Raw genomic sequence first — 26,108 nt, forward strand, 5'->3', positions numbered from 1 at the left:
ATTTATTATTTATTAAGAGTCTGGTTCTGCGAACCGTCCGCGGCGAATTTTTTGGCGGCAAAATGTCCTACACTATTATTTTAATTACTATATAATATCATCTATACTTGTCCCAACTATTATTCAGCCCTACTCTGGAGGGTTGTTTTTTTAATTAAACATAGTATTATATTGTAAATTAATAATATTTAAATTTATAAAATATATAAATTTATTACGCACAAATAAAACACAGCATAAAAAACATGGAAGAGTTATTCGACAGATTTTTCATTTGAAAATTATCAAATATATTTTATTGTATAGTAAAACATTTAAAAATTTGCCAATGCTAGAACAACTATTTAATTATCCCCGTTTTATATATATTTTTTTTAATCCAGACAATTTTTATTTGGACATCATTTTGTGTGTGTATATTGCAATAATTGTGACGGACACACATATACACGTATATAAATAAACACTTATATAAATATATATATATATATATATATACTTGTTGTACTAAATAATAGGTAGTTGGTTATTAATAATTGTTGTTTTGTATAATGTAGACATTAAGATATTATTGGATATAATATCGTAATATATTATATTATAGATGTTATAGAATATGTTTTTCTAATTATCTATATTATTATTGAGTACTAAAACTATAATATATTCAATCTCAACATTTAGAGTGTAATTAGTTCATTGGAGTTTGACATAAATATGAAATTCAACATCAACTATTTTATATTGTAGAGAATGTTATAATTTTATTTTTCATTAGTAACTAAAATTTGTTTTGATGTATTATATACTATTACATCAACACAAATTTACATTTGCTTTATTCTATATTTTAGTAACACATTGTTGCCTAGTACACAAATAATTCCAGTATTTTTTTAAGTCCAAAAAAAAAACAGTAAAATTTTCATAGTGTGACTTGTGAAATTATGAGCGATTGGACTGCGTCAGTTTAGTCTGTGGGGTGTAACTGTCTTAGTGTGATAGTATCCTAAGGCTCAAAAACAATTTGTATTACTCACATTATTAATACTCATAATTTTCAAGAAATCTGCTATTGCTTCATGTAACCATATATCTTGTTTACTAATTTTATCAAGACTACGCAACGGTATAAGCCATTGGTGGATAACATGTTGTATTAGGTCCTCCACTAAATTTTGATAGTCAACTGATGAAACATTTTGTTTTTCAATAAGTGTTAAATCTCTGAAACAAAACTTTAAATAATTTTTGTTTAGTTGGAAACACATATTTATTATTGTACAAACTTGATAGTTATTATTCCAGAGTTGTCAGTTAGAGAAGTTACTTTGCTGGGTAATAAGACGATTTCTAGTTTGTTAGTTGGAAACTTTATTTTTAAATACTTTTCCATAACGTCTATAGTTTTCGGTACATATTTTTCTAATGTGTCTATGGTAGTTAAGGAAATAGGACTCCACGCGTTGATATGTACTTTTTCGTCAGAGAAAATTGTATTATTTTTGAAATTTGATATAAATAGCCAAAGAGAATCTGGTCTAATTAGTCCAGTTTTCTCAAAGTTATCTAAAAACGAATCTCCTTTACTGTAAAATATTTTTATCGAATTTATTAAGTTACATTGGTCACACTATAAATATGCAGCATAAAAAAAATAAAATTTCATACAAATAATATGAAGTTCTTATCCAATAATAATTTATCCATTATAGTCTTAAATTCTCTTCAAAATAAATTTATTGAAGAAAAAAATATATTTTTAGAGATATTAATTTGTTTGAAACATTCAATTTAACAACATTTGTTAAATGCCGTGAATCATGGTAATTGAATTACACACTATGGCAGTAGTGATGAAACTTTTTTTATATCAATTATACATGTTAGGATTCAGAATATTAAAAAATATATATTTAGCAATTAAAATTTCAAAAAATTAGAATTTAACTATTTTTTAAAAGATGTATATTTGTTAACTAATGCTCTTTTAACAAATTGACATTCAATTTGTCTGGATTTGTTTCACAAAAAAGCGGATAATTTTTATTAAAAACTGATAGATTTTACTAGAATAACATTTATCTCTAAAGAGTGATATTTCAGATTTTTAAGAACATTAAGATATAAAGTAAATATACTCCAAACATTTTTAAATATGTTTATAATATACCCTTAAATTAAAAAAATATATAGAATATTTGTATTTTTAAAATGTTTTTTAAATGTTAAATGTAAATTACATGATGATACTGTATTGATAACAGTTGATAATGTAGCTTTTATTCAATTTGTATTAACTTATAGAATTCTTATTAAAAACAACCTACAGTACCTTTCATATATCATTGTAATAAAATTTATTATTTGTCTATTAAAATCGGTATTTATATAGTTTTTATTGAGAACAACCACAATTGGTGACCTATGACAAGTACCGCCAGATATTTGTTAAATATAAAACGATGGAACATTAGGTAACGTACCAGAAGAGCAGTTGAATGTCAACAGATTAAAATTAAAATCCCTTCCTTTTTGGAAAAACGATCCGCAGGCATATGATTTTCTTAAAAGAAACTCAATTTTCATTATGCAACATTACTAATGATACTACTAAATTATATCATGTTATTAAGTAGCAAGTATAGTGCAATCACGTCCAAATAATGAAAAATATTCAATCTTAATAACACGGTTAGTCGATTTATTTTTTGATAGCAACAATCAAATCTTAATAAACTATTAAGTGACATTGAATTAGTTGATAGAAAACCATTTGTGCTCCTAATAAAAAGAAACGTCTCAGTGGTTCAAATTTAATTGTAGAATTCCTTAAATCATTATGGTTTAAACACCTGCCCTTCACCATGGATATTTCTAAAGGTTCAATTGAAAAATTGGCTACATTAGCTAACAAGTAACTAAAATAAAATTAAAACTAAGGTAGTTGTGACAATAACTACTGGTACCACTGCCTAACTCCTCAAAATTCTTATCATTGAAATTTCAAAATTGAAACTAGAATGTTAATTTCAAAACAACATCAAATCACAAGGATCAAGAACACGAATTTAGATTCCAGTCAGACTAAAATGGACTAATTTTTTATCACACTAACTGTAGGCAAAAAGCTAAAAAGTGTGTAGAGCCATGTAAACATTATGCTAATTTCATTTCCCTGATAGAAAACTAAAAAAGATATCTAGTCACTATCTAATTTTAAAAAATTGGACAATTTCTTATAGATACGGGTCAGATATCTCTTTAATACCATGTAAAACCTGATAATGCCTCACGCTTGAAACTGTTTACTGCTAACAACACTATTATAAATACATTTGGAAAAATAGCAGTTGATTTAAATCTGTATGTTCTTATGGAAATTTATAAAAGCATCAGTGTCCAAAGCAATTATTGAGGCAGATTGTTTAAACCATTTTAATTTAGCAGATGATTTACTCAATCAAAAATGAATAGATCAAATTATTAAATTGTCAACATTATACATTGAAGAACTTAGCAATATATGTTCTGTAAATACATATATTAAAAGTAATGAATTCATTGATATTATGAATTAGTTTCTTAAAAGTTTATTTAATTAACAATAAAACTGAACATTACATTAAAACAAGAGGTTTACGAGTTTTTGAAAGACCAAGATGGTTATCTCATGAAAAACTAGCCATTATCAAAAATGATCATGTATGAAGTGAAAATAAGATAAATATATTAAATTGTTATATCCTCAAGCACTTCAAACAAGACAATCCATGAAAGCTTTAACACATTCATTGTTATATCTTATTTCAATTGGGTAGGATAAGATAAACCAGAAGTATTTAAGAACTATTTCAACAAAGCTTACTGTTATAACGCCTAACGCTACTTTTTCAAATTAATTTCGGTCATTAAACATATTTAGAAGTTTTTTTTTTTGTTAAAATTCTAGAAAATTATGAAAATAACCATAGTTAGTGATCTATTCATAGAAGAACCGTACTAGTCATGCAAAATAAGTGCAATACCATAATTTCATTGATAGTTATATTGATAAATATATTATATCGATAAATCATCAAATTTATTATATAATTTAGAAGTCTTTTTTTAGTATTTTTCCTAGTTTAAAAATAACTGCTTCCTGGTCAAATATATTAAAATGACCCCACCAAAAATAAATTATTCTAAGTCAGTGCTAATTATAGCACCTTGGGGCAATAAATATCACATTATGTAGACAATCACTGATAATAACGTTTAACAATACAAAACATAAAAATAAATTTTAAATATTAATATTATAGCTTATATATACTTACTATATAATAGAAGACTTCAGTTGAGTGTTAAAAATGACATTAGTATTATTGTGTCTTACCACACTCATTTCAAAAAAAGCTTTGTGTCTAGGATTATCTATACAAGGCATTAAATATTTAGCCTTGTTTGATGCTAATTTAGTGGTTACAAACCATTGGTTTCTAACGTTTTCTTCGTCAAAGACAACTTTAATAAACCCACTGCAATCTGGATCTCGACCAATTTTACCCGTATAATAGACAAATAAGCTATAGTACAGTCCCATTCTCAATGGCTCCTCTACGGTCACTGTCAATTTTTCTTGATCGTCATTTACATCGACATTTATCTTAAATTCATATCTGTCCTGTTATTTTTCGAAAAACAGTTGTTTAGTTAAATTCATAAATTATTTATTAAAACTAAGTTTACTTACGTTCAATACTTTTTCTGTTTCCGTATTAATATGTTCTCTTCGTTTTAACAAAGTCTTTGTATTATCAATTTTTAATGGTCCAATATGCAATTTAATAACAGAAGTGTCAATTCTTGGCCTAAAAATTACTTCCACTTCTCCATTATACTCGGCGTCATGTTTGGACACTGTACCATTAGTAATGTATAGTTGAGGGTCGATTAAAACTTTATAATTTTCCGGTTCAATAGCTGAGAATAATGTAAACGAGTCATCGCCATTTATATTCATCGATGAACCATCATTTAAGTACTATAAAAAAGTGTAATAATATAAAAATAAATTTCAAAAATGTTTTGTACATTTTTAATTATTTGTAGACTCTTTATATTAAATACTTTCAAATTTCCCAGTTAAAAAAATATATTAATATTTAAAAAAACGTTGAAATAATTTTTAAAATTTTAATTAAATTATATGTCATAAAATAACACGTAATGACAGACTCACTGAGAGCACTAAAATACATTCAAAATCAAGTCAACTCCAGTTAAGTTACCTCTCCAATCATTAATGAACTGAATACTCCAAAACAAAGAAATAATTTCATCAGCTCTCTAGTTATATAGACATTAAAGGAAATGAATGAACAAACTTAGAAAAAAAATAATTCGTCAACGATTGTACAGTAGAATTTTTCCATGTATATTCCAAAGCTTTCTAAAAAGAGAAACAAAAAAATCATCGCTAATACATGGAGAAATGAATAATAAACCCAACGAGATATTAAACTAAGAAAAATAAAATTCACTGTTGAAAATTGGTGAACACGATAAAATAAACCTCACAAGATATAATAATGAAAAGACTGAGAATGTGTCTTATCTATCATAGCCATAAACACTCGATGAACAACTCAGAATCAAATTCATGCATATCTTGTGAAACTATAGTTTCAATTAAATATCATAATACCGCAAAAAGAAATGAAGCTACATTACCAAACAGTCTTGCAGAATGCCTTAAATTATTAGAGTTCATTAAAACCAGCAAATAATAAAACTTATTGTAAAAAATAATTAATAACTCCCAAAACACTATTTGAATTCTTGAATATACTATTTAATCTCTAATATGCATATTTGAACTATTATGTAAAACCAACCACCGGGCAATCATTACCAAAGTTGAGGCCCTGTTTATACAAAAAAAACATTATCTACGATGATTTTCATTTTCCTAGTAGTAGATAGCGTAATAGTTATGCAATATAATACATGTATTAAATATATGCAAGTTAATATTAGTCATATTTCAAATAATTAATAACTTACTCAATGGTAAAATAAAATATTCTAAAAATTGGTTTGAGGTATCGTATACTCATGGTAAACAAATAATGAAAATAAGTAAAAATTTAATAACACCGAATATTAATATATTTTTATATTTTATTTTATACTTTTGTAGACGTTGAATAAAAGTTACCAAACAATTTATGATTTTTATATTGCAGTTTCCTTTTATTAGTTTAAATATTTGTATAACTCTTTAAGTTCTTTCTCTATTCCAGTTACTTTCATTTATTTTTATTAAACATACGAATGGTATTTCCCTTATTTAATATGTGTATATTATAAATAGTAACTAAAATCCTATTTCAGTATTCAAATCGATAAAAATGTAAATCCTAGAAATAAATAAAATGTTAAATTACCTAGAAAGATTCCTGTGTCTTTAATAATTCAAAACATAACTAATTAGAAAGTCAAAAAAAATGATGTAGGAGAGAGTGGTTTATGTTGAGATAAAAACAGGATAACTTATTTATTAAAGCCACTATCAGTCATTTAATCATCATCGCCATAACCTCCATTTCAACTTTTTGGGGTCACTATTGTCTTAGCGATTTGATGTAACATTATTATAGCAGAGGGAATTAGTATAGTGGCAAGGTGTGTGTCGCTGTTCAGTTCCCGTCACGTTGATGCTATTGGTCCCCATAGCCAAAAACAATTTTTGAACATTTTCGTGAACAACAAAGAAGAAAAATTTTTCAATGAAGTTATATTAAGAAAACAATTTTCCATGATTAGTTAATTTATTCAATATGCTGGTAAAAATCACATAAAAATATATATTTTATATTATTTTAACAAATTTATTTAGAAACGTAATCGTTCCAACTCTTCTCTGATCGACTAAAACGAATGAGACGCACGAGTAGTGAGAAATGCAATAGCAATTATCTTGCCGCGAAAGTTCAGAAAGACGGTAGTTTTATAATGGTATGGGGCTACTTGTCAGGAAAAGGAACTAAGGAATAGAATTTTGTACAAGATACAGTAAATAGTGACAAATATTTTCAAATTATGGAGAATTATATGCTTCCTCTTAAAAAAAGTTTTCGAAAGACGCAAAATTTTGTATTATCGGCAAGATAACGCTCCATGTCACACATTCAAGAAAAATTCAAAATGTATGAATGATAACCAAATTCCTCTTTTAGAATGGCCTGTCCGTTCCCCAGACCTCAACATAAAAAAAAATGCTTGGGATCAAATTGAGAGAATGATCAATGAGCGCAATCTCGATTAGTCAAAAAAGAAATAGCCTTTGCTTGACAAAATTTTAGTCAGATTTACTGTAGGACACTTTCAGAATAATGATAAGAAGAATTCAAGCTTGTTATGAAGCTAAAGGTGGGACAACTAAATACTAAATAATTGAACATATAAACTGTTAAATAAATGCCTATAATTATTTTATGTTAATTATAATATACAATATGTCGTTTTATTTTATTAAATTAAAAAAAAGACGTTTGGTTTCCAAATATTATCAATGTTTTGAAAATTTTTTAAAAAAATATAATGTTTTATTTTATTTTGTAAGTTACTAAATATCTATATTACGTTTTTATATCATTTTTTTGAAATAACATAAAATATAAATATACAAAAACATTAATACGTTTTTATGTGATTTTTCCTATCATATTAAATAAATTAACTTCTTTGTCAGTAAATTACTAACAATATCTAATTTTACCTTGCTTAAAAATTCTCATTATTTGCTTGTGGTTTGAATTTTTTTAACTGGATGGCTTGAAAATTTTTTTCATAAAACTTAATTATCCAAATAACATGTAGAAAAAAATTACGCAGTTGGATATTAGTAAACATTGTTTTGAAAGCCTTTAAAATGATTTAATGACTGACATTTTCTGTATTTGCAGAAATAACATTTTTAACGAAAATGTAAGTAAAAATTATGTTGCAAATAGAACTAATGCAAAATAAGCGTTTTTATTTTAATATTGTGAACATATTATACAAAGGCAAAAGTTTCATGAATTTATGATTTAAATGTCTACGATTGGGTAAGAGCCCAAATTCTAAACGCGTGAAATATATGATTTGGGGGTGTCTTACAATGTTAACCACTACTGTAGAGGAAAGTACTAAAAATAATGTATAATTAAATTTCTTTGTTTTTACAAACATAATTTAAAGAACTTATATTACTATTATTAATTTAGAATTTTTTATACCTAGAGTCTCCTCTGAAAGATTTCCTACAAATCAAATCTAAATAAGAAAAAAAACCCCACCACAGTAGGGTCGCTGTACAGTGTGGATGTGGCATAGTTGAGTCAAGTATAATGACATCTAACAGTGATTAAAATCACTATAAAAAAACGCTTCAATGCAAATCTGTAGATAGTGTTTAATTTAAAAAAATTGGTGGATTATTCCAAAAGCTACATGATCTGCTAGTTCCTTATTTATATCCTAATTACAATTTATATGATTTATAAGTTTGATATATGAATAAACAAATATATATATATATATATATTAAGAAAAATGGTGTTATTTAAAAAAAAAATATGTCGAATAAAAGAGGGACATAAATATTATTTCTCATAAAAAAATTGTATTGATCCATACACTTTTCAATAAGTTATAGCATTATAAAGTTAAAAATATAAAATCGAGAATTTTCACAGAAAAATAGCATTCGATAATTATTGTCACCATAAAAACAAAATAAAGTCCGAAATTTTTTTTTCCATAATAAAGAATATTACATAAGCTTTAATTTAATATATATATAAAGTGTCAGTATTTCCGTAACACTTTAAAAAGTTGTCATTTTCAATCTCCCCCTGTGGGCAGTTAAATGGTCAAATTTATAAAAAATATATATATCAAATGATAGGTAAAGACATTATGCATCTATAAAAAAAAAAATTCTATTGATGTAATCATTATTTAAAAATTTATGGCAGTTCTAAGTAAAAAAAATGTCCATAATTAGATATTTAAATTTATAATTTTTTAGGAGATTTCCTCCATTTACGAGGAACGAGGGAAATTTTTTTAATTTTCGAGGGTAATGTCTTCGACTAAATACGATTTGTGATCTTTTGACATTCGTTGAAAAAATCGGTTTGGTGAGAGCTGAGAAAAAGTGGTAACAAACACAAAAAAAAACACATCATAGTAAAATTAATACCTTCTCAGCTTCGCATCGAAGATAATAATTTAAGCTGAATCATTTACACAGTGCCAAAATGTACGAGTAGGTATTCGTGTTTTTTCCCAGAAAATAGTACACTCACAAATAGTTAATGCTGCACTTTATCTTATATTAAGATTAACAACTTTAAAGTTATATAAAAGAATTGAAAGAACTTGGTATACAAAAAATTTTCATCACTTCGTAATACTACAGACATTTTTACATACACTAAAAGAAAAACATAATTTTTTGAAATCTAAACCTATACTTGACCACAGGGTGAATTCAAAGTAGCAATATTTGTATTAACAATTAATATTTTCAACTTTTGAAAATGTTATAGAAATAGTGCGTCCTTATGATGTGTTAAAAAGTGTTACATTATCTTTTATGTGCAAATGGCTGCCGAAAATCAAGCCCAAAATCTAAACGCGTGAAATATATTATTTGGGGGTGTTTTATAATATTGACTACTACTGTACGTGCAGTAAGATTGGCAATTAAAATGAAGACATTAAACAACTTTACATTTTGCATTGAAATATCTAACATCTCTGCGTTTTATTTTTGCACATATTATCATACATATATATATGTTCACATATATGTGTGCTATAAGATTAAAATAAATGTTAGAAGTTTTAAAATTAGAAAAATAACTTTATATTATACATACTGGCCTTATTTGTCTTTCAACTGAATAACGTCCTAGAACGACTGATAGTGCTATTAATAAGAGCATGATAACTCCCAGTAAAATAAGTTTTGCCTTGTTTAGAAATATACCGCCTTCTCTATCATATTCTATTTCGTTAAATGTTGTCACTCCATCAGGTATATTATGTCCCCGGTGACGAGCTTGTAGAGTTGACATCCTTAGAATTTTGGCGCACTACTCGTTGAACTTAAGAATTAAGCTATGCAATAAGGAAAAAATATAACACAGTAGAATACTTATAAAACATAAATACTAATTATTATAGTTATAATATTCATTACATTGTAAAAGTATTTACTTACTAAAAATTAAAATTTATCAAGTATTCGAATAGTATAAATACCATTTATTAGACTTAAAATTTATAACATATGTTATTTTGTTTTAATTTTTGTAGATCTGTCATGGGTGGGAGATTTTTAGACCATTGCCAGTGTATCAATTATTGAAACATGTGTTAAGTTACACGTATTCACTACATATATTTGTTTTTTACACCTTCTGTATTTAAACAACAAGTTTTTTCTTTTTAGAAACCTGAAAATTGGATGTATTCCTTTATAGTCACAATAGAAAGCATGCGTAAAATTTTAAAATTAAATGTACAATGAATAGAATTCCATCTTGTATATTAATTGAGCCAAGGGGAAGATTTATAAACTTAATAAAAAATTTAATAGAACTAAAATACTAATTTCCATTATGAGAAATAATTTGATGGCAAAATCTCTGGATGATTTATGTAGTTAAATTTCTAGAATAATTTAAAATTTGAATATTATCGTGTTTATATTGAGGTATTTTAATAAACAAAATTGGTATACAGAAAAGGAAAGAATGTTTGAGTAGTCTAAACAGATGTATTCACTTCCCTCGAACCCTTCTCTTTATGGTCATGATGAAACAGCAGCGTAATTTCAGCTAAATGTTTTCTGAGAGGCTAACAGCGATTTTGATTTCCCTTTATCCAGTTTTAAGTTTTTAAACTTATAAAAATAAGCGAAAAAATTAAAAATAAGCGACCCAAACAACTATGTACTGCATGCTTTTCACATTTCAGCGTAGGTGGAGTGCACATACATTAATATGACCTATACTCATGTGCGCTTCATACCCACTTATTATATTAAAATACTTGTATGTGTAATGTGTATCCTAAAGTGAAAATTACCTATTAATTTTTATTGTAATAAAATAGTTATAAAATGGGCATTTTAAAATTCCATAAAAATTAGAAATTTATTTATTTTTATTGTTTCCTTAAAGATAAATTATAAAAAATATGCTTTTAACATAGTCTAAAAATGCAAAATTTGCAAAATAAAATGTTACAGTCAAATGTTTTTTAGACCAGAATTTTTTTGGTTTATCACATCTTCGGGACTCGCTCTGTATACAAAAAAATATAATAATATATGTTTTCATTTTATCAAAAATACAACTTTTCATCTGACTAAACAAATTATAGAAACTATGATACATTATTAAATAAACAAGATATTAAAATTTACAAAAAATGTATTATTATATAACAATAACAATTTATACTATTGTTAAAGAAGTAATCGCTTTTCAGTACTAGAATTAAAAATTGATATACATCATCTTTAACAATTAAAATTGTTCTTTCGCGTTTTATTTGCAAAATTGCCAAATTACTCAATCGATCTTTACACGTGCTTGTTCTCAAAAAGTTTTTATGTTTTCTGTTTATTTTGATGTATTTTGTCAAACATTGTTGGTTATCGAGTGTTGTGTTATATAATTGTCTCTACTGATGTGTCTTTTCAAATATGAATTATAATAATACAATCCTTCGGTCTAAGATAGTTCTCGATTAGATCGTTAAAAGAATAGACATTTTTAGTCTATTTTGATAGTCACTCTGATGAATATTATGAACATACCAGCATTTTCTCTCATCGGTGTTACTTGTACACTAGTATCATTTGCGTCTTATACCACCAAATACGAAATTTTGTAAACTTTTATTTGGTATAAAATTATTGCTTGAACATGTCTCTGAACTTTATCAAAAAATGCATGACTTTTATTTACAGCTACTAATACAATTCAACAATTTGGCTCCCAAGTATAATATAGAGTATTATAGATATTTAACGAATTTTTTATTTCTCTTATAATTTGCTTATATTATAAATAATAATAAAAAACATAATATAACATATTTAAAATAAAATAAAAATAAAAAGAGGTAGCGCCCTCTAGCGGTGTCTGTAAGTAACTATCAGATAGTAACTGCGGTAATCGTTGCATGTATTTAATCAGAAATTGCAACAAAAAAAACCTAACATAGTGGGTTCGTGGCATAGTTTGACTCAGTATAGATTTAATCTGACAGTGATTAAAATCATTATCATAAAAAACGCTTCGATGCAAAAATCTATTAATTTTTAAAAATTGGTGGATTATTCCAAAAGCAACATGATCTCCTATTTCCTTATTTATATACTAATTACAAGTTTTATGATTTATAAGTGTAATATATGAATAAATATTTATTATAGCAATTAAGTATACTATGAAATTGATATTTAATGATTTATTATTGTAATTTTTACAGAGTAATTATAAAAAATTATATAGTAATAATTACTTTTATGGCAAACGTATATAAAAGTTGAAGGTCTTGATACAACAATTAAAAAAAAATTGTTCGTTATTTATGAATAAATCTACTGGTCTACAAGGAATTTTCATCCGAGACCAATATATACTTTCCTAAATACATTTTTGCGCCGATTTCAAATCGGCCATTAGACTTTCGCATATGGCCTAAATAATAACAAAATCCTTCTAATTAATGTCATAAATATTTATGTTTGATTATTAGGTTACGTATCAATAATCAATAACCATATTTTAATTAAAAATAAGTTGAAAGAGTTCTACTTTCTATACGCATTTTAAAGTTTTGAACCACCCCTGTATAAACGGGAAATGGTCCGATTAAAAAAATTGTATGTCAAATGAAAGAAATAAATAAATAGTACTTCTCATAAAAATATATTGTATTGATTCATATATTTTTCAAAAAGTTATAGCATTATTTACCCTCAATTACCCTCAAAAATTATAAAAAAATCCCCTTAATCAAATAAAAAGTTGCATAACCAATTTTCTCCATATAGATAATTAAAATCATTCATTTCTAATGTTTTCAATGTATATATTGTCAAATTTGGTATTATATTATAATAGGATTCTACTACAAAGTTAAATAATTTTATTTTGTTATTTATTACTTCTTTGACTCTATTTGTATTGTCTAAAACCATTCTAAAGTGTTACAATTATTTTGGTAATATGTTACTGATAAATTTTTAAAAAAATTATTTTGTGTTTTATCAGAAATTAACAATAAATTTGTACCATTATAATCAATTTTTATATTACGCTCAATTAAGTAAGTTCTTTTAACATTTTTTGTTGTGTTTTTTTAGTTTCGATGCGAAACTAGAATATGAATGCTAATTGTCTATCCATAAAAATTATCAGCTTCCACTTAATAAATTTTAATAAATAAATTAAAGTATTAAAATAACACCTTAAAAAAACACGATTTTAATCTAGTTGCACTTATAGTAACCAAATATAGACAAAAACCTTAGTTTTTAAAAATTTAAACAAATATTTACTGTAAAAAATTGAACTTCAAAAGAAATTTTTTTTGACAAAAAAGAAAAGTTTCTAAATGGCATCATATATATTTAACTATCTTATAAATAATAAATGATTTAATTAAAAAAGAGACTGATTGATAACAACTTTAGGACCTGTAATTCAGAAGTTATTAACAATTTAAAGTACTTACTGAGGTTATGGAGTTAGTGATGCTATTTTTATCACTAATCTCGTCTAGATAAAAAAAATTAGAGGAACATCCAAAGTATTAATCCAAAAGTTGTTATCGGTCAGTCACATTCTTCATTACATAATTTTCTATTGTATTAGTTAAATAAATATGTATGTTACCCCATTAAAAAAAATAAAGTTGACACCCCTTTAAGATATAAGGGATGATTTTAAGGCTTATATGATTTCTTAGCTGATAAATCAAGAAAGACAAGTAACTAAAAGAAATCAATTATCATTTTTCTAACATTTTAGCTTCGATGCGAAGCTGAGAAGGTATTAATTTTACTATGATGTGTTTTTTTTTTTTTTATGTCTGTTGCCACTTTTTCTCAGATCTCACTCGACCGATTTCTTTCAACAATACGTCAAAATATCACAAATCGTATCTAGTTGAAGACATTACCCTTAAAAATTGAAAAATTTTCCCTCATTTCTTGCAAATGGGGGAAATATCCAAAAAAATTACAAATTTAAAAATCGGTAAATTTTGTCTTTTTTTTCTTAAAACTTCCATAACTTTTTCAAAAATAAACAAATCAACATAATTTTTTTTTATACTAAAATATTAGATATTTCCCTTTCATTTGATATCATTTTTATTTTTTGAAAATCTAATACTTATTCTGCTCATAAAGAGGATTTAAAATAGCAACTTTTTCAACTTAATTTTTGAAAATTTTCTGGAAATACTGCGTTTTTTAAACATATATCAAATTAAAGCTTATGTCATGTACTATAAAATGAAAAAAAAAAATTTATCCCGACGACCTATATTCTATGCGCAAATGGCTACCGTATTCAAAAATATGCTATTTTTCTATTAAAATTCGAGGTTTTGTATTTTATTTTATTTTAAAATATCTTATTAGGAGAATACATGGTGATAATAGCTACCGTATTTAAAAATATGCTATTATTATGTTAAAATTCTTGGTTTTGTATTTTATTTTATTATAAGGGGATTACACTGATTTTCATAAATATTATATCAATCTAAATGACATAGTATAAAAAATTAATCATATTTAAATTTGTTTGTTTCTTTGAAGTCGAGAAAAATAACTTTAAAATTTGAGCTAGCTAAATTTCCATTTTTATTAAGTGACGAATGAGGCGTATGGTTTTTGAGACGGTAACACTTGGGTCTTTCACGACTGTGGCACTGAATTTTTTTTTAATTCTTTTTGAGTTAAAATAAAATGTTTAACTCATTTGATTTTTATCTCATTTAGAATCAATAACTTCAATAAATATCAAAAATTCCATTACTGTAGTCTCCTCTCGTGAGAAGAAATTCATATTAATATTATTTTACTATGTGCTTTTTTTTTGTAGCTATCATTTATTTTCTCAGCTCTCATTTGACTTACTTTTTTGACAAATTTTTTTTTTTTAATTAAACACTCTACAGTTTTGCATCAAAGCGTTTTTTATGATAGTGATTTTAATCACTGTCAGATATCATCTATACTGGACCCAACTATGCCACGACCCCACTGTGCCACCACCCCACTATGCTGGGTTTTATTTATTTTGCGATTAATCTAGTAGTTAATCAACTCTTTATTTGGTAACAAAAAAGGTAGTATATAGCCAGTGGCAATACCAGAGGGTGGCAGGGGGCCTTCCATTTTCTGTAACATATTTAAAAAACCACTTACCTAATCAAATTTGATTGTAAAGTGGTGTAAAAATTTTTATATTGGACAAAATATTATTGACTGAAAAAAATTTTAAAAATGAAATAAAAAAATAGTATAATTTTCTTATTATGTTATCTGTAATAAATAATACAAAACATAAAAGTGTAATTTTTTCCCTCCTCCCTCTTTACCGATGAACTTGAAAAATTTTTTCTTAATTGTTTACGAAATACGTATACACCTAATTGTTAATAACTTTACTTCTAAACAAATTATCAAATCTTCCTAATTCAAATCATGTGCTATTATAAAATAATTTTTAATATTGAGCCCTTCAGAACAAAGTATATGTAAAGTTTACATAAATAAGAAAAGTGTCCCAATGGAATTTTCGTGGCATCTGGTGACCCAATTATCACTGTTTAGTTGTATTAGCTATAAAGTCGTATAGTAAAACTATAAGTGCCGTTGTGGAATATGGAATATCAAGGTTTTAATAACGGATTTCCTTAAATTATAATAATTAGGCCTTCTTACAGTTTCTATATATATTCGAAGTAAAAAAATCAAAGAGAGTCGTTGAATTGACTTGCTGTAGTAATATCGTTATCCCAAGCGGAAATAATAAAATAACAACCGGGGTTGTAGTATGCCAGTCTTATCATTAAGCCATTTTGCGTTCTACAGATAATACATATAAACGTTGAACCAAATATTGTACAATAACCGTTTTTCTCGGGAATACAGGTTACAAATGCGGGCAGTTGTTCAGTGATGGTGCGTGCTTCTGAAAGATTGTGTTTATAGGATTTTATTTGTATTGGATATTTTTTGGTCTATTGTGGGATCATCAACAACATTTTTATTTATTCGTAATCAATTATTTATCGATTTAAATTTAAGGATTATTATTTTACTTTAAATTTTTTTTATCTAAATTTTTTTATCAATAAATGTGAGTTGCTGATAATCTACTTGACAACTGTTAAATAGACAATATTTTTCGTTTCTATTTCAATATTTATATCGTACCGAGCTTAATTTTACTTTTCATGTGTTTTTTTAATTTTATAATTGAGTCTTAATTAAAAATGATTGGTAATATAAAGTCCGGGCTTTACCGTTCTAAAAAAGATGTCGATCGCCTAATTGAAGAACACTTGAAAAAAGTCCCCAACGTACACGAGGTTTGTAAACAAACTAAATACAGCTCGTTTCTTTTTATTATTAATAAAAAAAATGTAGAGAGTGTATGTTGTTATTTAGTGATGTTAATTTAAAAATCGAATCAGGTAGAGGATAATGGTTATTTCTATGTGCAAGATTTAATGGAATCTTTTTAAAGGTTGTAAAAATACCTTAAGCTTCCTTTAGAATAAGAATTATTTTAAAACTATAAAATTGTAATATTAATATTAGGGGAATTGACTAATCCTATCAAGAATAAAAATTTTATTTTAATAACTTTATCTATGATCTATTTAAATGTTAAATTATCTAAAACTTTATAATTTCTGTAATCTCAAGTAAAATCATAAAATATAAGCAGACTAAATTTTTATTCATTAAATGAAGATTTTCATTTAACAAGTTAATTTTAATCCATATAAAACCGGGTTTATAGACTTTTTCCATTTAGAGAAGGTTTAATTTTATTAGATACTAGAAGTCTTAATTGAGAAGAGTTTTCATATTTTATGCATTTATAACTGTTAAGTTATTCTAAACATACCACCGGTCAGTAAAATTTTTATTAAACAACTTTGTAATGTATAGTTATTGAGGTTTAGTTTTTTGTGGATTAAGAAGTTTTATCCCCCAATTTCAAAAACAAAAAAAAATTTCTATGCTGCCATATATTTCTACTACAACGTTACATAAACTTAACACTATTTAGAGTCACTTCAACAAAATATATATATGCATTCACTTTCTGGCCCTAATTATGTACATAGTACTCTTTTCATAAATGTTAAACATCATCAGCTTTATAAGAAATAATTTAAAAATTTTTGACTTATAACTCAACATTATTATATTACAATTTCTTTTTACTTATATTTCTTATATTAAGGAAAGTTTTTGAAACAACAAATTATCTGAACATTTTAAAATTTTAGTTTAAATAATATATAGATTATCTAGAACATTAGGCAACCTGTGTATAGTATAGTCAGGAATGTGTTACACCTTGGTGCATTAATTTAAAGATTAAATTATGTTCCTCCGAGCTGTACAGGTTTACTTATTTTCTTTAATACAAACATTAAGTAACTTTAAGATGATTTGAATAAAAAAATTAAATTAACAATTAGATTAAATTGCTAATATTCATTATTTTATTTTAGAAAAAACAAAATGGATTATCTTTTGCTCGTATGTATTACAAAGTATGCGAGTTTGAACTTGCTAAACAATATGTTATGACTTACTTAAGCGTAAATGAAAATTCACCTGAAGGTCATCGTTTACTTGGTCAGTGTTATGTGAAACTTGGAAAAAAGGAAAAGGCTTTCTCTGAATTTCAAAAATCATTAACTATTTCTCCTAATCAACCAGAATTATTATTGTCTTGTAAGTAACTTTTTATTGTTGAGTTATAAATTAATTACTATAAAAATGATCAACATAGCATTTTTTAGTATTAAAACTTTACTCAACATTTAAACTGGATTTAAAATAAACTATTTGAATTCAAATGCTAAAGAAACTAATACCATTTTTTTTCTCTATTTATATTAGATTCAATTATTTTAATTATCTAAATCATTGACTAAAACTAAATTATTTATATTTAAATGTAAATAATCTTTTAAGTTAATGTTAGTAAAAAATTACAAATAATCAAATAGTATTTCTTTAATTTGTATTTCTGAAAAATTAACTAGTTAAAACCTACTATTATAATTAAACCAAATAAATTAAAAATTCAGCACAGGGAGACGCGGCACAGTGGTCACCTAGCATAGTTGGATCAAATATAATGATATCTGTCAGTGATTAAAATAACTATAAAAAAAAAAAGCTTTGATGCAAATCTTTAGATAGTGTTTAATTTTAAAAAATTGGTGGATTATTCCAAAAGCTACATGATCTGCTATTTCCTTATTGATATCCTGATTAAGATAAAGTATGTCGAATAAAAAAGGGATTATTAAAAAATATTATTTCTCATAAACAAATTGTGTTGATCCATACACTTTTCAATAAGTTATAGAATTATAAAGTTAAAATTGTAAAAAATAAAATCGAGAATTTTCACACAAAAATAGTATTTGTTGTATTTTTACCATGAAGAGAAAATAAAGTCCGAAATTTTTTTTTTTTGCATAATAAAGTACATTATATTAGCTTTAATTTAAGAAATATATAAAAGTGTCAGACTTTCTGTAACACTTTCAAAAGTTAAGTTGAAAAAGTAAATTTTTTGTGAAAAAGTTGTCATTTTGAATCTCCCCTTGTAGACAGGTAAAGACTCAGATTTATAAAAAAAATATACCAAATGATAGTTAAAGACATCATGCATCCATAAAAAAAAAGAATTATATTGATCCAGACATCTATCAAAAAGTTATAGCATTATAAAGTTAAAAATATAAAAAAGAATTTTTTTTTAGTAACTTTGATGTCTGTTTTCACCATAAAAATTAAATAATTTTTTTTTCCATGATAAAGTATATTACATTAGCTTTAATTTATGATATATATAAAAGTGTCAGATTTTCCGGAACATTTTAAAAAGTTAAGTTGAAAAAGTTGTCATTTTGAATCCCTCCCTGTGGGCAGGTAAAGAGTCAGATTTATAAAAAAAATATACCAAATGAAAGGTAATGATATCATGCATCTATATAAAAAAAAATTATATTGATTTGATTATTTTTAAAAAGTTATGGCTATTTTAAGTAAAAAAAAAAAACATATCATAGTATAACCAATACCTTCTCAGCTTCGCATCAAAGCTAAAAAGTACATACTGTAAATGTTAAGTTAAAATACAAATTTAAATTTTATTATAAAATCCAGTAGAAAATTTTGATTTATTATTGATAAAGCTATATTTATAGTATGTGTTAATTAGGACATGTCTAGATTTTGCACTCAACAAATATTTTAATCTATTATAAGAAATGCCTTTTTTCAACACCCAATATTTTTTTATGTGTTAAAAACTTAACTTGCATGATATAATAAGTTTACCAAAAAATGTTATGACCCCTTTCTTAACTCAATGATTCAAATAGTGTCTATTTTCTTTTATGTTCCTTAAATTTACTTGAATAATGCTCTAACAATTTTTAAATTGATTTGTATATGTTAAGTATGCTCTGTTATTATCTAAAATATTTACAGTGCATAATTTTTATATTCATTAAAGACTATTTATTTATAAAATTAAGAATTTTATATCTTAGAGTATTAAAGTTTAAGTACTCAAAAATATTTTTAAAGAACTCGTTTAAAATTTAAATTATGATAAAAATTTTTGATTATCATTGTAGGTCTAGAGTTTAATATAATTTTTTGATATTTTCATCCCATTTTATGGTTGTTCCATTTTAAAAATTAATTTTTAAATATATGTTAATTTTTAATTATACATATAAAATGGGTTTTTTAATTTTTCATAATTGTAGCATAATGTATAAATGAAATTATGTTTTAAGGTTGTGAACTTCTAATAGATTCTTCTATTAAGTTTGATGATATTCAAGCCACAACAATATGTGAACAAGTCGAAGCATTGTATCCATATCATCCATCAGTTTCTAAGTTACGAGAAAGATTGGTAACATCTAACAATAGTTATGATGCTTCTAAAGTTGGAAACAGTCTAACAGGTATAATATATTGTTTAAATTTATCAGTATAACTTATTTTTATATTAAAAAAAAAAATGCTATTATTATATATAGTGGAAACTATAACGAGACCAGATGATGTGAATTTTAGAATAAAACAGTTAAAATTATTTGAAAGCACTAATCGTTTACTTGAAGCCTTCAACTATGTGATTAATATTGAAAAAACCTCTAATTTCCAAAAAAACAATATTGATTGGTATATCATAGCATCCCAAATTTGTGAAGTAAACTTATTCTTTAATTTATTTTTTATTGATATAATCATAAAAAAGCTTTAATAATTATATTTTATTTTTATTTTTTAAGTCTTTTGAAAATTCTAATCAAGTCCAGTGGGAATTTTATTTGACAGTATTACCTATATATGACCGTCTAGTTTCATTGAAGATAGCCGACTTAAAAAATAAGTGTAATGAAATATCTGAGTGTTACAAATATCTTTATAGGTATACATATAATAACAGCTTAGATTTATATGCAGTTTTAACTTGTTTAAATCATCTTAAATATATTAATCTTAGAGGCATATTTTCATTTATACTCAAAACAAAATAACACATTTTTATAATTTAAATATTTATTTAAAATACAATAAATTAATCAACATCCTTTTTCCAAAAAAATATTTATTCATCACTACCAATTAATTGATGTTTATTCTAAATTTTAATGTTTCTTTTTTTATTTCTTTAATTAAAAAAATAACAAGTTTTATACATTCATTAACATTAAAAATTTTTCTTGAAAAAAAAATATATTTTTAAATATTGTCAAAAATAGCTCATTTTCAACATATAGAGTGAATTAGATAATTTTAATATTGTGAAAATTGTTCACATTTCTAATCATTAATATTTTTCATAATAGATAATATTTTATCACATCATATTAATTACCAGAAACATCTGGTGGTTGTTGCACTAAAAGAATCTTTAAAATTGATTATTGTATTCTAAATAGCAATAGAGTATTTGGAATGTGGCTATTAAAAATAAAAGTTGTGTGTGTAAAAATGTATAATTTTTATGCTTTTACACTTTTTAATTAGCAATAAACACATTGGTTAATCCCTAATGTTTTTTCTTTTTGATATAATGCTTGCATAGGAGAAACTATTAAAGATTGTAAAATTCCTAAAAAAATTTTCTACCCAAAAGACTTAGCATATACTTAGAAAAAACTGATAAAAAAATCTGAATGATTAATTTTGATAATGAGGCTTTATATACGTCTAGTAAATTTGTATTGATTTAAGAATTAATGAAGTGATAACAAATTTCATAATAACATATAAATCTTAATGTTAATTTTTACATTATTAAATCAAATGCTATTTTCAGTAAGCAGATATAAACATTTTATACGGAGAAAAATATATTAGAATTTAATTCATTGTAAGTTAGAGTAGCAAGTTTAAAAATGATTAAAATAGAAATTTAGTAACATAAATGTATAAAATTATTTTTATGATTATTTGAAAATAGTTTATTGATAATAATATTTTCTATAATGTAAATCTGAATTTAAAGAGTTTAAAATTCTATGCTTTTACTCACTAAAAATCCTTGAAATGTGTTATTAAAATTAATAAAATACTTATGTTTGACTAATAAAGCTTTATGGGTTTATGGTAAAAAGTTATTTATAATAGATTCTACTTACAAAATTAGACTTACTTATTAATTAGCTCTATATTTAGCAAAAATTTACAGCCACTTAAATTTTATTCTAACTTCATTTAAATTTTTTTTTTTTTTGTTTATTAGTATTTAATAGAAAAATATGTTAAAAATAAGGGAGTCATATTTTCTTATTTTTTTAATAAAATTTAAAGATAAACTTAAGAAAATAGTAAATTAAAAGCTCTTAAATAAAAATGTCTAATATTTCAGAAATTTATGGAAATTTTACAAAATTTATAAATTAATATACTATACTAAAAATAAAATAGTTCATAGTTCCTGTTTCGATATATTTCTAAAATTGATCAATGATAGAAGTTGTTTATTTAACTAAATTTACTGCTGATAGCCCTTACACAAATTATATTTTTACTATTTAAATTTTGTTTATAAAAAAATGTATTTTTCTACTTCAGGCTAGATCAAGCTTTATATAAAGCTATACAGATGCCATCTATACAAACTGAATTTTATCGAAGTTTAATACACCATATATCAAATCAGATGTATTTTAATCTAGCTTGTCTTATAATGAAAACTGCCAAAAACGTAAGTTGTTTTTATTTAAGGGTATATAATAACAAAAATATTCAATAATTATTTTTTAAATTAAATTGTTAAATAGAAGATTCAGAATTTTTAGGGACAAATATGAATATTATTTAAGATAAAAAAAATTTTTTTTTGTTTATTAACCAAATTGCTATTATATAATTCCAGTTTTAGCTTCGATGCGAAGCTGAGAAGGTATTAATTTTACCATGATGTGTTTTTTTTTTTTATGTCTGTTGCCACTTTTTCTCAGCTCTCACTGGACCGATTTCTTTCAACAATACGTCAAAATATCACAAATCGTATCTAGTTGAAGACATTACCCTTAAAAATTGAAAAAAATTCCCTCGTTCCCCACAAATGGGGGGAAATATCCAAAAAAATTACAAATTTAAAAATCGCTAATTTTCGCATTTTTTTCACTTTTTTTTCTTAAAACTTCCATAACTTTTTCAAAAATCAACAAATCAACATAATTTTTTTTTATACTAAAACCTTAGATATTTCCCTTTCATTTGATATCATTTTTATTTTGAAAATCTAATACTTATTCTGCTCACAAAGGGGATTTAAAATAGCAACTTTTTTACAAAAACTAACTTTTTCAACTTAATTTTTGAAAATGTTCTGGAAATACTGCTTCCTTGAAACATATGTCAAATTAAAGCTTATGTCATGTACTATTAAATGAAAAAAAAAAATTTATCCCGACGACCTATATTCTATGCGCAAATGGCTACCGTATTCAAAAATATGCTATTTTTTATTAAAATTCTGGGTTTTGTATTTTATTTTATTTTAAAATATCTTATTAGGGGAATACACTGACTATCATGAATATTATATAATTTGAATGACAAAGAATAAAGTTCATAAGACACAAGAAATTAAACTTTTTAAAAATTTTTTACTCTTTTAATGTCAAAAAAGTAAGTTTTAAATTTGAGTTAGCTTAAATAACTAATTTTATCATGCGACAAAATCAACGAACAGTTGCCTTAGGGTACGAGGTTCAAATTCGTCTGTGGCAATTTATATTTTGCATTTTTTTTTGAATTACAATAAAATTTTCAAATCATTTGATATTTATCTCATTTAAATTCAATAAATTCAATAAATTTAAAGGATCCTATCACTATAATCTCCCCTCGTAAGAAGAAATTTATATTTTTTTCAACGATACATCAAATGATTATAATTCGTATTTAGTTTAAGTTATTACTCTAAAAAATCGAAAAAATATTCCTTATTCAAATAAAAAGTAGCTTAACCAGCTTATTCCATATAAACAATTAAAATCTTTAATATCTAATATTCTTAAAGTATTTATGTCGAATTAGATTTGATATGATAAAAGTATTCAACTACAAAAGTAAATAATTTTACTTTGTAATTTTTTATTTTTTTAACTCTATTTGTGTGTGCTACTACCAGTCTAAATTATTCCAAATTTTTTTGTAACATGTTGCTATATAAATCTTAAATTTCAAAAAAAATAATTTTTAGTTTCACCTGAATTTAACGATGGATTTTTACAATTATAATCAAATTTTATAATACACTCACAATTGAGTAAATCTTTTTAAATATTTTTTTTTATTGGTTTTTTTATTTAAAGTAAATCATTAAAATTAATTGAGTTCTGCATATTTCAATTGTAGAATTTTTAAACGCCAAAAGTTAATTGGAAATGATTTTTATGATTTTTATTTAAGTGATCCATAACGTAAAAAATGTAAAAAAAAATTTAACTTTTCTGATACATTTACTGTAAATAATAATTATAAAATTTCCTGATTGCATATTAATCTTAACAATTTCATTTTTTTCTATTTAATAATATTAATTTCAAATTTGCAAGTTGAGCTAAAGTTATGGTAATAAAGTCATTTTTTTTTAATTAAAACTTTCACTTTAAAGGACCAAAAAAGTTAGAGGGATTTTCTTCTTCAATTATTTATTTCAAATTTTAGAGCCTATACTTAAGCCAAAACAGTAAAAACATAAAGAGGACATGGAAGGTGTTAATAATTATCTTTATTGTTATAAACAACAGTCTCCTTAAAAAAAATAATAAAATATATTTAATTATTTTTAAATACAAATGTTTTTAGGAAAGATTTTGTAAATATCAGTGTATTTATCTAATTAACATTCAACGTCCAATAAGCATATTCTAGCTTTTTGGGATTTCTTCATTTTGAAAACATGTTCTAGCTACTAATAGTTTATGATAGATTTCAAATTCAATTTGTATTAAAATTATAATTGTTCTAAGATTAAGATAATTAACCTGTCTTTAAACACAATATGATGGAAATTATAGTAATAGTGATTTTAATCTAAGAATTTTCTATTCCAAGTCGTGACTGAATTTTTTTCTTATTACTATTTTTCAATGAAAAATTATTGCCACTATTGTTGAAATGATTAGTTAATAATTCTAATGGGTAGTAATTGAAGAAACTTGTCCCTTTTTTGTGAACAATTTTTCAAAACATTTTTATATTTAGTTTATATGCAAAACTGAGAAGATGTTATAAATATTTTATCTTTTCCATCTCTACTTTTTCTTATCCCTCACTGGACTAAACTGTCACAACTTTTTTAAAAATGATTGAATTAAAACAAATATTTTTTTTATTAATGCGTCAATTATTTATCCTTACTCTGCCTTCAGAGGTATTCAAAGTAGCTATTTTCAAAAAAAAAAAATAAGGTGACTTTTGAGAATATTCTAGAAATAGTACAAACTTTAAACTTATGTTAAATTAAAGCTTATAAGTTAAAAAAAATTGTCCTGACCTTATTCACTATTTACAAATTACTAGTTTAGTTAAAAATCATGTTACTTTTATATTCAAATTTTCAATTTTAGAAATAAGCTTTGAGCTTTAAATTGCTATAGTTTTTTTAAAAAATGAACAAATTAATAGAAATTTTTTTTAAACCCTTGATATAAATTCCCTTTATCTGACATAATTTTTTTAAAATCTTGTCATTTCGTGTATATAAAGGATGTTAAAAATTATATATATATATATATGGAAAGTAAAGCCTTTAAAATATAAATTTTTAAAATGTTCCAGAAATACTTAAGCTTCAAACATATGATAAATAAAAACTTATGTTACTTATTGTAAGTTAAAAAATATAAATTGTGTTCCACAAATTGTCTTCTATTTGTAAAAAAGTTAAATGTAAATTATTATTTTGGTTAAAAAAATCATCGTTTTTTGATATTATAATGTTCTATTGGAATATTTATTTTTTCTATTATTTATTTTAGGTCAAATAGACACTCATAAAGGTAGGTTAAATACCCCTATTTAGAACCCCTTTTCATGATTTAAGTTTTAATTATACATTTTTTAAGGACTGTTTTTGCAGCTGTTAATGTCATCTAATAAGTAAAAGGAAGGAAACTGTCCTTACCAAAAAAAATGTTTTAATAACCAAAGGTTTATGATAAATTTAAATTTCATAACTTAAATAATATTTAAGTAGAGAACATCAGAACAATCAAAT

General features: G+C 24.4%; 2 protein-coding genes across 3 annotated transcripts in view; one reads left to right on the top strand and one right to left on the bottom strand.

Moving 5' to 3' along the window:
- The window catches only part of LOC126907871 (aminopeptidase Ey-like), a 38,092-nt gene extending 27,697 nt beyond the window's left edge, over positions 1–10,395 (bottom strand). The window contains exons 1-6 of the mRNA XM_050689516.1: positions 10,265–10,395; positions 9,921–10,161; positions 4,739–5,029; positions 4,323–4,669; positions 1,290–1,589; positions 1,041–1,227 (exon numbers count right to left, since the gene is read on the bottom strand). Of these exons, the coding sequence (XP_050545473.1) occupies positions 1,041–1,227; positions 1,290–1,589; positions 4,323–4,669; positions 4,739–5,029; positions 9,921–10,118 (1,323 nt within the window). The 5' untranslated portion in view covers positions 10,119–10,161; positions 10,265–10,395. The remainder of the gene's footprint in view (positions 1–1,040; positions 1,228–1,289; positions 1,590–4,322; positions 4,670–4,738; positions 5,030–9,920; positions 10,162–10,264) is intronic.
- Positions 10,396–16,214: 5,819 nt separating this feature from the next.
- Positions 16,215–26,108, top strand: part of LOC126907865 (E3 SUMO-protein ligase RanBP2-like) — a 35,780-nt gene continuing 25,886 nt past the window's right edge. Inside the window, exons 1-6 of one of the 2 annotated variants that reach the window (XM_050689505.1) lie at positions 16,215–16,671; positions 17,833–18,058; positions 20,149–20,322; positions 20,398–20,570; positions 20,653–20,792; positions 22,445–22,577. In XM_050689505.1, the coding sequence (XP_050545462.1) occupies positions 16,576–16,671; positions 17,833–18,058; positions 20,149–20,322; positions 20,398–20,570; positions 20,653–20,792; positions 22,445–22,577 (942 nt within the window). In that variant the 5' untranslated portion in view covers positions 16,215–16,575. The remainder of the gene's footprint in view (positions 16,672–17,832; positions 18,059–20,148; positions 20,323–20,397; positions 20,571–20,652; positions 20,793–22,444; positions 22,578–26,108) is intronic. The other variant, XM_050689506.1, reaches the window with a different exon arrangement.

Source organism: Daktulosphaira vitifoliae, unplaced genomic scaffold (assembly GCF_025091365.1).
Source record: "Daktulosphaira vitifoliae isolate Bord-2020 unplaced genomic scaffold, ASM2509136v1 Scaffold_5, whole genome shotgun sequence".
Classification (NCBI taxonomy): domain Eukaryota; kingdom Metazoa; phylum Arthropoda; class Insecta; order Hemiptera; family Phylloxeridae; genus Daktulosphaira; species Daktulosphaira vitifoliae.